General features: G+C 47.9%; 1 protein-coding gene across 1 annotated transcript in view; it reads left to right on the plus strand.

The window, feature by feature from the left end:
- The window catches only part of PIWIL4 (piwi like RNA-mediated gene silencing 4), a 148,083-nt gene that overhangs the window by 82,241 nt on the left and 52,791 nt on the right, over positions 1-13,051 (plus strand). Inside the window, exons 10-13 of the mRNA XM_083170099.1 lie at positions 1,397-1,523; positions 5,714-5,831; positions 7,311-7,422; positions 9,378-9,562. Of these exons, the coding sequence (XP_083026225.1) occupies positions 1,397-1,523; positions 5,714-5,831; positions 7,311-7,422; positions 9,378-9,562 (542 nt within the window). The remainder of the gene's footprint in view (positions 1-1,396; positions 1,524-5,713; positions 5,832-7,310; positions 7,423-9,377; positions 9,563-13,051) is intronic.

The following is a 13,051-nucleotide window of genomic DNA, read 5'->3' on the forward strand; positions in this document are numbered from 1 at the left end:
GTTTCATTTCTGCAGAGGCATACACAACATAACATTTTCCTAAGTAATGTGTTTTATCACATGCATAAAGCTGTCTGTTACTTAGAGAAACAGGTTTTTCAGCAATGGAATTTACCCTTAATAGGTCATATATAACATACATATATAATCCTATATAATCCCATATATAATATACATATATACATCCCCTTCTGTATGTACAGTGCAGAACAGTCTGTGAACTAAAAACATTATCTACAAGAATGCAGCCAATCGCTTCACTAGGAACAAGTGACATCACTGAGGGGTTTCGTTAATAAGATGGACTGTCATGGATATTGATCAGCCCACAATGTCGCTGTCACCATGGCGAGCACGGGATGGGTGCCCCTTTAAAACAGATTATTGACATTTAAATATTTTCACGCAAAGGTCTCAAATGTAGTTGCAAGTACAGTGGTTTCCTGGGTCCTGGTTTCCCGAGAGGTGTTATATGGCGCACCTTGAGCAAGACTGTGGGAGGACACATCGGTATTAGTACCGTATTAGGGAGGAGTACAACAGAGCTATGTTGCAATAGGTGACCTCCCAGCAGTCGGGATTCTGACTTAGAGGGACGGTGTTCCATTGTGGGGGTCCACAAATCCCGTAGAGGGAGAATAGAACCTGTGGCGAGCCACTAAGCCTGCAGCGTGGCGAGGGCAGCGTGCCCGCAAGGGGCTTCAACAACCTTCCCCATGTTGACCTACAGCTTGTGTCGGCCTACTCTCCCTGTCGACCTAACCCGTGTCGACCATCATGCATGTCGACCTAATGATGTGCACCTAATGCTGGTCGGCCTATTGCTTGTCTATCCTATGATCCATACCCCATGTTAGAGTACCGGCGGTTGGGACTCTGATTTCAGTATACCGACCGTGGAAATCCCGACTGTCCGGCCACTATACCACACCCGCTGAAACAGTATTCCATTCTAGCTTGGGATCTGCTGTGCCATTCATATGTAACTAATATAATTGCTATCATCCTGGGTAACCTTAGTTTATAGTATTATCACTGACAGTTTGTATACTCAGCTCTTCTTGTATAAAATGTAAAAGGCTTTGGAGTTTTCTTTCCCTTTCTATTACACACTAGTCCCATGAGCTGACTGTCGCTGGCTGCAGGACTAGACCCACTCATGTTTGTCGTAGAAAATGAAGGATTTTCTAAAAAATCACAATATGCACACAAAATGTATTTTACCTTTAGCAGCCTCTGATAAGGAACCACATGATTAACATTGGGTTTCGTTGGTCTGATATATGTTTGTCATGTCTGACTGTAATGGCTTTTGTTGCGTTGGTGTTACATGTGATATATTATTTCTGTTACTAGTGTAATAATAATCCCTCACCAATCATTTCTCGTCTTCTAGCAATACAATCTAGAGCTGAGCGATTTGTTCCAGCCCATGCTTGTCAGCACCCTGAAGGTGAGAAAGAATGAGGCCTGCGACACTCCCCGCGCCGTCCACCTGCTCCCGGAATTGTGCTACATCACCGGTAGGGCCTGTCTGTTTATACACATTCCACAGTTGAGTGAGATAGTAGGAGGATCGTGCTCCGCCCCTTCAGTCTTACAAGATACAGCTACCTCGCTAACCAAAAAGTCAGGTGCTGCCAGGCACTGGCTTATCTATAATGGATGCAAGGCACGTGGGCCCATACTGCCTACCCTGCACTCATTTATTGCATACTTACCCCTCCAGAGTCATGTGGCAGCAGCAAAAATGGCTGGACTCAGGTAGAGTGATAGTGGGGTAGATTTATTAAGCTCTGTGAAGTGATAAACTGTCTGGTTTTTATCACCGGCCAATCAGCTCTTACCTGTCATTTTTTCAAACCAAGCCTGTAGCTTCACAAGTAGGAGCTGATTGGCCGGTGATAAAAAACAGACAGTTTATCACTTCACCAAGCTTAATAAATCTACCCAAGTGTCTTACACACTTGCCAATGCCGGCCACAACGGTGGTGGAGGTGGGTGTTAGTTAGCCATATATTCTTCAGTCCTGCATGTACAGATCACAGAGCATGGGTACACACTAGAGCAGGGGTGGGCAATAAGCGGCCCTCCAGCTGTTGACGAACTACACATCCCAGCATGCCTTGCATCCGTTTTAGCATGGCCAAATAAAAAAACGAAGGAAAGTCATGCTGGGATATGTAGTTCATCAACAGCTGGAGGGTTGCTTATTGCCCGCCCCTGCACTAAAGGATATGCAGATAATGTCACTATGACTGGTCTTTATCGTGCACATCCTCTACATTTATGTCTAATTTGTACCCAGCTACAGTCCTTGTACCCAGTCATTGCCTATAATCACATCTAAGCTTCCGACTCCATTAAATTGTCAGTTAAATCCATATATAGCGGCTGACATCTTAATAAGAGCTAGCCTGCGAACGACACTTAATTGAGAAGTGCAGCAGCCGCTCCAGTCAGCGTTGTGGGAACTCGTGTCCTGAGCTTTGGTGTCATTTAAAGGTCTCCAGATTGTCAGCCTTGCCGAGCATTGCTTACACGGTTTGGAACTTAGGGCCACCTGGGGGGGGGGGGTCTGATGGTGTTGCTTTTATTAATATAAATAAGTTAATCATGCATTGTCATCATCTGTTTCATAACAGCTTTGGGAGATCTTAAATATCTGGCATCAAGCTTTACTAAGAGCTGATTTCATTCAGGGATGAGTGAAATATTCAATTCTTGGCAACCCTTCTCCCCATCAGGATGGAGGCCTAACAAGACACGTGTGTCTTCTGACATAAGTGCAGTGTGTATTTACAAGGCTGCTTCCCCCCCCCCCCCCAGCACACTGATCCTGGCACAAAGCTTGTGGGCTGACTGACTCAACAAGCAGCCTAGTGAATGCAGCATTGTTCTGTACTGTTGGTGCGCAGATGATGTTGACACGCTGCAGCGCCAAAGGAGGCATATGTCATTAAATATTTAGCTGTAGCTCATAAGAGAGATACAGCAGACATTATGCCAGGAAAGCTGTCAATAGGCTTGTCAGCATATTTATAAAACTAATTTGCCGGTGTATTACAAATAGCTGTAATTAACTGTTTCGGTGCCGACAAAGATTATTTAAGTATAGGAAGAAAATGAATTGACATAATATTGTACACTAGTAAGCCCACTCAAAAGTCAATGCTTCGAAAGCTAGTCGGCTACCTTGTGATTTCCTCTGTATTTGAGCATGTGTGAGAGAGAAGGAGCTGTAGTGTCACTCGCTGACAACAGATGGCAGTGTTTGGGAGACACACAAACGGACACTAGACATATACTGTATACAGATGATGGTACTGCAGGAAACACTGTATATAGGTGCTGGACCACTAATGGGGCAGTTGCAGTAATATATTCTTGATGTACTACTGGATCTGGTTTGCTAAATTATACTGGTGTGAAATGCTGTGAAGCAATTACTGATGCACATTGGCTGAAACACACAGAGCCACAGTGCTGTGAGGTAAATCTGGAGCAGGTACTAGATCAGGAGCCTGGGCACTGATAGAGAGAGATGCTGTACTGGCAATGAGTTGTCAGCAGTTCCTAGTTTAAATAAGGCACTCTAGGCAATGATAGGCCAGGTGGAACATGTGACAGAAATTGTTGCAAGATGGTTGGCAGAGCAAGTGATGGCACCCAATCCAAGATGGCGAAATCATCACAGTAACAGATAAATGCTTATTAAGCTATTTGGGAGTGCTGCAGGTGACCGGCGAGGAAATGGAGGGCTGTCAAGTGGTGACAGTGCCAGACCTCCATTAAATGCAGTCCTCCCCATGTTACGGATTAACATGAAAAGGGACATAGAAGCTCTGGGATCACGTGTGTCCTAAACACTGGTGTCAGAAGTGTTTAACACACTTGTATCTCTCCAGCTGCAGAGATTTTCATGTCAGACTGTACAAATGTTTCTGGCATCGCATCTTGTGCTGTGTGTGACAGGGTTTCCCAAAACAACAGGCATTCCCAATGTACAGTACAGTATAAACAAAACTGCACAGAGTGCTGATGACACTCTGTCCTATGCGCACACTCGGGATCACAAACAGTTACGGCCACCATGCACTGGTCCGAATTGTCCTAAGGGAAAGTCGGACCAGTTTGCCCAGAGCCCCCTGGCAGCTCTCCGGGAGGCTCACATGCGATCTGGCACTTGAAATGCCATTTTTTACATGCAATAAAACACATGCGATTTATTGCATGTAATACTCCCGGGGAGCTGCTGCTGTGGTGGGGGGCAGGCAGCAGGGTCCAGCCAGTTGGTGGTGGTGGCATGGGGCGGGCAGCTTTTAGTGGCAGGCAGCGGGGTCAGTCCGAGCAGTTGGAGCTTGTAGTGGCATTTTGCAGGGCAGTGGCTGCTGAATATTTTGAAATGACTGGCCGGACGTTGATTGGCTAGTGCCTAACCTCCAGTCCAACAACCTAAACCACATGATACCACATGTGGAAGTGCATCACTTGGCATAGCAGATAAAAATAGTCTCCTGAAACCACTCGTGGAAAGGAACCTCTGAGCCTAGCGGGTATAAAGAGTCTCCTGATACCACACGTGGAAGGGCATCACTTACCCTAGTAGAAAAATAAATTCCTGATACTACACATGAAGAGCACCAATCACCCTAGTAGGTAAATAGAGTCTCCTGATACCACACGTGGAAGAGCACCACTTACCCCAGTAGGTAGAAAGAGTCTCCTGATACCACACGTGGAAGGGAACCTCTGAGCCTAGCGGGTATAAAGAGTCTCCTTATAGCACACGTGGAAGCGCATCACTTACCCTACTAGGTAAAAAGAGTCTCTTGATACCACATGTGGAAGGGCACCACTCACCCTAGTAGGTAAAAATAGTAGCACATAGTCTTGTGATACCACACATGGAAGGGCACCACTTACCCTACTAGGTATAAAGAGTCTCCTGATACCACATGTGAAAGCGATACAGCTAAAGCAACATCTTTGTGGTGAGTGCATATTCCATATTACCTTTTATTAGATAAACAATTAAGGGTGTAGCCAGAAAATTAGAAACGTGCGAAGTGAAGAAAATCGATAACAAGTTAATCAGATAGGGGCGCAGAGAATGAGACTGGGTTGCCAAGCTGCAGCACATATATAGGGGTGTCACTCCCCAACAAAAGATACAAATAGAAATATAGGAAGACGGTGCAATTAATGAACATGAAATTGAATATACAAATTCATGAAAACATGTATCACAAAAAATGCATGTAATCAGTAAATATATATATATATATATCTTATATATTTAGCCAGATCTGTCACTCATTCCCTGTGATATATATCTCTTATATATTTAGCCAGATCTGTCACTCATCCCCTGTGTATATAACGTTCCCGCCCAGAGGGATACACAAACCCCCCCCTAGGGAAAAGACCAGTGTTCTATGTGTATAACGTTCACGCCCAGCGGGATACACCACCCCCTTGACATCACCTCCCCCCGCCCAGCCAGGTCTACAGTACATGCCCACCATCCACCATTACTCCACAGCCACCAGATGAGCGGCAGGTCTGCCTGCACCCCCTCTCTCCCCCCCCCCCCCAGCTTCTTACCTAGCATTTTACAGAATGTATTCAGAACTATGTCCATCTGTGTGTACAGTTGGAGATAGGAGAGGCAGCTGCTTGTTGCTAATTGACATTTCTGCATTCTCACTAGGACTGTCGAGCCGGGCACTTGCGGACTTCCGCCTGATGAAGGACCTGTCCATGGAAACACAATTAAACCCGGAGCGCAGGCAACAGAGATTGCAGCGGCTGGCAGAAAACATTGAGGAGTAATTCATTTCACTTGCTGTTGACTGTTTCCCATTCCAGGAATCACGCGTTAAATCACCTCGCAGATAAATAACTGAGAGCAGGCTTGTAATTCTTGTGTCCCTTGGCTGTGCCAAGGAGGAAGGTTAGAGTTGGGTATTGGTGATATTGCAGTAAGTAATAATAGAATTCATCATTGATTGTACAGTCCCTGGCCCTTATTCTGGTTGACTCACTCTGGCGCGATATGGTCACAAGGCTTGCGAATGGATGTTTTATATTAACAGCCATTCGCATGCCAGTGGGAACCTCCCCAACTTTCGATGGTCGCCGACCATGGAATGATGGTGTAGGCGCAAGCATATGCATGTACTGTATAATTCCAGGGAATTGGGAGGACAGCTGACCTCCGGTTAATTTTTCTTTTAAATCACACACCGTGGTTATCGCGCCAGGTGTAGCGTGTCACGTGGTGTAAATAGGATAGGTGTATGAGGACACATCTGTATGTCAGATGTACAATAGTGCATACAGTATCAATTATCGCTTTTGTTATATCATCATATTTTTTTAATTAAATTTACTAGTAATGTAAAAGATAATGAAAACTGCTAATTCATTAGGGACTGCTAGACTAGATCATTATGAAAGGACTTTATGAATGATTGAACCTTACTGACAGATTTATCTGATTTCCTTCTACTGTTTGCACATGTGATTTATTTGCTGCACTCGCTACCTTGGTGCAAAGAAAGCCAGGTGCACTTAGCACGGCCTCTTATACCCCTTTTACACCAGCCTGAATTCCCGGGTTGGCCAGGTTCCCGGGCCAAATTCCCGGGAATATTTACCAGGAATTCAAGCCAGATAGATAGAAGGGTTGCTCCCGGTACCAGCCCGGGATATAGGCCGTTGTGAACGGTACTTACCCGGCTTGCTTCCATCCCGACGGTGGGCAGGGGGTCCGGGGTCCAGACCTTGGGGATCCAGGAAGCGGCAGCTGGGCGCTTGTAGCGCTATTTGCCGGGCAGCGGGGTGGGAAGCTCCGATCCCTGCTGCCCCGCTCGCGGCCGCATGTTGCAAAGCTGCCCAATGTATCAACCACTTCACAGTGGGTCTCGGGGCTACCGCTATTCTGAGATGCCGTAGTCTATTTTCTACAGAACGCACTGCTGGCGTGGCAGTGGGTTCGGCCGGGGGTTAGCGCTAACCGTGCATGCGCAGACCCCTGGCACCCAGCGACGCAGATGGCAGGGACAGGCTTCTTTTCTGAGCCCCTATCCCTGCGTCTGCAACCAAAAACATAGCATATTGTAATGTGATCCAGGGCGGTAAATGCCACCCAGATCACATTGCATATGTTCTCCAATAATAAATGGTAGATAGTCTGGCACCAGGACAACATATACAGGGATATCAGAAGATCCCATAGAGGAAACCAGGTGGGTGACGGCAATAACAGTTGTCATCGTTAATGATATAATTGATGTTTTTCACAGGAGTCGGGAAGCGAGCTCGGAGTTGGGAAAGTGGGGGCTAAAACTTCAGCAGCAGTTGTCTGTCACCGGACGTGTGATGCCACCGGAGAAGATTTGTATGAGGGACAATATAGTAAGTACATGGTGAAACCCAGACGATGATACAGGACATCGTACACATGCAGTGGTAAAGGTATATTGGGTGAATTCCAGAGCTGTACGTGCCAATTCCTGAGAATTGTCACGTACTGATGGAGCCACTCTCATCAGAGCCACCTTGCACTCACACGTCCATGTCCTGTCCCCATCCGCCAGAAACCTGTGGATGGCGGTCTGGTGGAAACAACGAAAGCGGACCCATCTGTACAAGTATAGGCAACGATTTTGATTGCAGATACACTTATTAACACAGTGGCAGAACTAGATTGTAGCATGGCGTTCTCAGCTGAAGGTTTAAATGTGCTCTACATGGAATTGGTGTAGGAGGTGATAAGTAGCAAACCAGGTATACCATAAATTACTTACAAGCCTACATGCTGGCATATTTGTGTTTTTTTCCTGTGTTCATTTCCTTTGAGCAAAATACACTCAGTTATTACGTAGAACGCCCTCATTTTAAAAGAAGGGGGGGTGATCAAAGGAGGATAAAGGGGCCCCAATGATATTGGTGCATAGAATTTATTTTGCCATCCCTGGCTGGGGACGGCGGCTGTAACCCCTACGCCGTGTGGCCCAGCTCTTCTTCTTCCTACTCCCACCGTTGCTGAAGCCCTGGTTAGCATCAAAAGTTAATTATGCTTCAGCCCTCTTCTGCATCGCCCGCTGTCACTGTCCCCACATCACCCACTGTCACTGTCCCCACATCCCCCGCTGTCACTGTCCCCAAAAGTGCCTGCCTCACCTGACACTAACCTAACCGCACGTCCATGATATATAAAATGTAAGTGTGAAGAAGAGACGGCAGCAGCAGTGTATATAGACGGAGCCAGTTTCATCTATCCGGCCTGGCGCGCCAAGACGGAAAGATATGGAGCACCCTTCACCCAGACAGGAGGTATCGGCTGTTTGTATTACTAGTAGATATTTTTTGGTACTTGTTTCCTAGCACGGCGCCCACGATATTCAGTCGTATGGCATTGTATTCAATTTAAAATTGTATACCATTGTATATGGCATACAATGCAATGCGATTTTAAATTGTATAAGCACCCTAATGGGTTTTTTCAATGTTAAATGGTCCCCCTATACGATTTTTAATTGTATAAGCACCTTAATAGGTACTTACAATGTTAAATGCACCCCCACACCACCGCCACTATCAACGACAACCCAAAGCGTGTACGCGTCCTCCGACCTTTTCATACCCCCACTATCCACGTCGGCGTGGAGTTGATTTAATATAGTGTGGCGAGCGCAACGAGCCACCGAGCCCGAAGCGTGGCGAGCGGCTGCGCATTACTTCACATGTATTCCGCGTCCCCTCGTGAGGCTCGCTGCGCTCGCCATGCTTCGGGTTCGGTGGCTCGTTGCGCTCGCCACACTATATTAAATCAACTCCACGCCAACGTGGATAGTGGGGGTATGAAAAGGTCGGTGGAAGCGTACCGCCACCCCTCGCGGGTTCGCTGCGCTCGCCACACTTCGGGTTGGCGTTGATAGTACGGTTGGTGTGGGGGTGCTTTTAACATTGTAAGCACCTATTACGGTGCTTATACAATTATTTATCTTATAGGGGACACATTTAACATTGAAAACACCCATTAGGGTGCTTATACAATTTAAAATCGTATACCAATGTATATGGCATACAATTCGATGGTATACAATTTAAAATTGTATAACATCGGCTAACATCGCATCGCATACCATCGTATGCCTTATGGTATGCGATGCGATGGGCGCCGTGCTAGGAAACAAGTACCTATTTTTTAGCTCTTTGCCTCTGATTGGTCAGCCACCCCTGATGTAGAACATTAAATCAGAATAAATTTTTTTTTTATTTCAGATGTAAAAAAATGTACGGTTTATATTTATGAAAAAATGTTAACTGTTTAAAAAAGCATTAAAACATAAATACACATTTCCTAGTGCCAACCGATGTCCGCTGCGGACTGGTCTCGGGAGACGCGGAATGCGAGGGTGATCAGCGCTAACTCCCTCTCCAACTGGCTTCTGCTATTTACCCACCGCAATGGCGACGTCGTTGAACAGCTGATTTACAGCCTGAAGAAAGTAGCAGACGGAATGGGCTTCAATATGGAATACCCTAAAACGTGAGAAGTAGCCTATATTTACTTTATGACCTGGTCTGAGGTGTGTTTTGTTAGACATTGAAATATTGTTTTTCTCACATCAGTAGGTGTCCGAAAGCAGACTGGGAGTATGATGAGAGTTCACTCGCGGTCGTTCTCCTTAGGAATGAATGGTGCACCGCTGATTGGTCGGTTTGTGGCAGTTCCCACACTATGACCAATCAGCACAGCCCCATTGCTCTGGAGAGTGTGAACAAATGACCTCTCATTTGCCATGAGGCTCCGGAAGGAGCAGTAGCACCTGTTGGTAGACTGAAGCTGAAAAAGACAGTGCTGGTTATGAATAAGGAGGCTGATTTGGGCCAATTGTTTCTTTGTTTCAAGTTTAGTTTCAGCTTTTCAATATACCATTGTATTCAGTGCGACCCGTTACTGACATAACAATAGGCAGGAGATGCATACACAGATGGACAAGTTTCACCCTAAACACCATCCTCATCGCAGGCAGAGGAGAACCATTTCCAGCGAGGGACGATTGGTAAACCCTTGTGTAGTTGACAAATTATTTTTCCTTGAAAGGAAGTTGTATTTCGATCCATTCCATTAGAATGAATACAAATCATGTAAATAACCTGATAAATGATTCATATATGTTTACTATTTACAAACATGGGCTAAATGGTTCAGCCAATCCAGAATAACTAGGTGTGGTCAGTCTACAGTAGTGGGTGTGGTCAGTCTACAGCAGTGGTAGCCAACTCCAGTCCTCGAGAGCTACCAACAGTTAACGTTTTCCAGGTCTCTTCACAGAATCACAAGTGAAGTAATTATGTCCACCTGTGGATCCTTTAAAATGTGTCAGTCAGTAATGAGTGCACCTGTGTACCTGCGAGGTGAGCTGTAAAACGTGGACTGTGGGTAGCTCTCGAGGACTGGAGTTGGCTACCCCTGGTCTACAGCAAGCCGTGCTAATGAAAGCACGTGTCTGATTGGTTGTCAGTGATTATGGCACTGGCCTATTTTATGGGCAGTATTCAATGAGAATACTGGCGACGTGCAGCGAATCCTGTTTAGGATTCGCTGCACATTCGCCACTGCTCGCTGTGTTCTGGAGCCTCGCCGGCTCCAGTATTCAACGAGTCAGGGGCTCACTGCCCCTGACTGGCGAATTTTAACTCCTGCGGCGATGCCGCAGGGAGCCCGAGGACGGAGGCAGGCAGAGAGATGGAAGTCTCCCTGCCTGCCCCAGAACGTTTGTGGGGGGGGAGGTGGGCTCCCCGGGAGCCAGGCAGCACAGGCTGCCCCCCGGGGGTGCCAGCAGGGGACCGGGTATATTCACTACACCCGATCATGCATATGTAATGATCGGGTGAAGTGAATATATGAATATCTAATGAGCGGCTCGGCTCCGGCCCCCTGCTGGCTGGTCTGTGTTAAAAAAATAATAATAATTTAAATTAAATATATATTCACTAGGTGATTCATCGCGCCCTACGGGCGCTCTTCACACCGTCGTAAGGGGCTGCGCCCCCTTAATTTGTGAACGTTTGTATATGAGAAATATGGTTAGAATTGTATGAAAGATGCCCTGTATTACAACTTAGGTGTCCGCGAATCGCGGGAGGGGGGGTCGCGGAGGGTGCCGCGAATTGCAGGAGGGGGGGTCGCGGGGGGTGCCGCGAATTACAGGAGGGGGGGTTGTGGGGGGGTGGATGCTGCGAATCGCGGGAGGGGAGGGATTGCAGAGAATCGCGGGAGGGGGGTCGCGGGGTGGGTTGCCGCAAATCGCGGGAGGGGGGTTACGGGGGCGGGGGTTGCGGCGAATCATGGTAGGGGGGGTCGCGGGGGGTGTGCCGTGAATCACGGGAGGGGGGGTCACGGGGTGGGGTGCCGAGAATCGCGGGGGGGTGTGTGTGTGCCGTGAATCGCGGGAGTGGGGGTTGCGGGGGGGTGTGGGGGGGTGTGACGCGAATCGCCACAAGAAAAAATCAACACAGAAAGGTCAACACATGTAAATGTTGACATAAGTGTGGCACTTCATTGGTGTCCATGTCGACACATGAGAATGAATATGAAAACATTCAAAAAATTAAAAAAAAACTTCAAAAACTCATGTCAACCTTTTTCATTGTCGACCATAGCCATGTCAGTGTTTTCCATGTGCAATTTAATTCTGGAGCTGCCGCGAATCGCGGGGGGGTGCCGCGAATTGCGGGAGGGGGGGTCGCGGGGGTGGGGTGCCGAGAATCGCGGGGGAGGTGTGTGTGTGCCGTGAATCGCGGGAGTGGGGGTTGCGGGGGGGGGTGGGGGGGTGTGACGCGAATCGCCACAAGAAAAATCAACACAGAAAGGTCAACACATGTAAATGTTGACATAAGTGTGGCACTTCATTGGTGTCCATGTCGACACATGAGAATGAATATGAAAACATTCAAAAAATGAAAAAAAAAACTTCAAAAACTCATGTCAACCTTTTTCATTGCCGACCATAGCCATGTCAGTGTTTTCCATGTGCAATTTAATTCTGGAGCTGCCGCAAATCACGGGGGGTGCCGCGAATTGCGGGAGGGGGGGGGTCGCGGGGTTGGGTGCCGCGAATCGCGGGAGGGCGGGGTTCACAGGGGTTCCGGTGGGGGGTTGCCACGAATTGCGGGAGGTGGGGGGTCACGGGGGGTGCCGCGAATCGCGGGGGGGGGGGGTTGCGGGGGGTGTGACGCGAATCGCCACAAGAAAAAATCAACACAGAAAGGTCAACACATGTAAATGTTGACATAAGTGTGCCACTTCATTGGTGTCCATGTTGACACATGACAATGAATATGAAAACATTCAAAAAATGAAATAAATCTTCAAAAACTCATGTCAACCTTTTTCATTGTCGACCATAGCCGTGCCAGTGTTTTGCATGTGCCATTTAATCCTGGGGCTGCCGCGAATCGCGGGGGTACCGCGATTTGCGGGAGGGGGGGTTGCGGGGGGTGGGTGCCGCGAATCGCGGGAGAGCGGGGTTCATGGGGGTTCAGGTGGGGGGTTGCCGCGAATTGCGGGAGGGGGGTGGGTCGCAGGGGGGTGCCGCGAATCGCCGGAGGGGGGGTCGCGGGGGTGGGTGCCGCGAATCGCCACAAAAAAAAAATCAACACAGAAAGGTCAACACATGTAAATGTTGACATAAGTGTGCCACTTCATTGGTGTCCATGTCGACACATGACAATGAATATGAAAAAATTAAAATAAATCTTCAAAAACTCATGTCAACCTTTTTCATTGTCGACCATAGCCATGTCAGTGTTTTGCATGTGCCATTTAATCCTGGGGCTGCTGCGAATTGCGGGGGGGGGGTGCCGCGAATCGCGGGAGGGGGGTCGCAGGGGGGTGCCGCCAATCGTGCAAGGGGGGGTCGCGGGGGTTTTTTTTTTTGCCGCGAATCGCGGGAGGGAGGTCGCGGGGGGGTGTTTTTTCCGCGAATCGGGGGGGGGGGGGGTCACGGGGGAGGGTTTGCCGCGATTTGCG

The sequence above is a fragment of the Crinia signifera genome, chromosome 2 (assembly GCF_055691185.1).
Source record: "Crinia signifera chromosome 2, ASM5569118v1, whole genome shotgun sequence".
In the NCBI taxonomy this organism is placed as follows: Eukaryota; Metazoa; Chordata; class Amphibia; order Anura; family Myobatrachidae; genus Crinia; species Crinia signifera.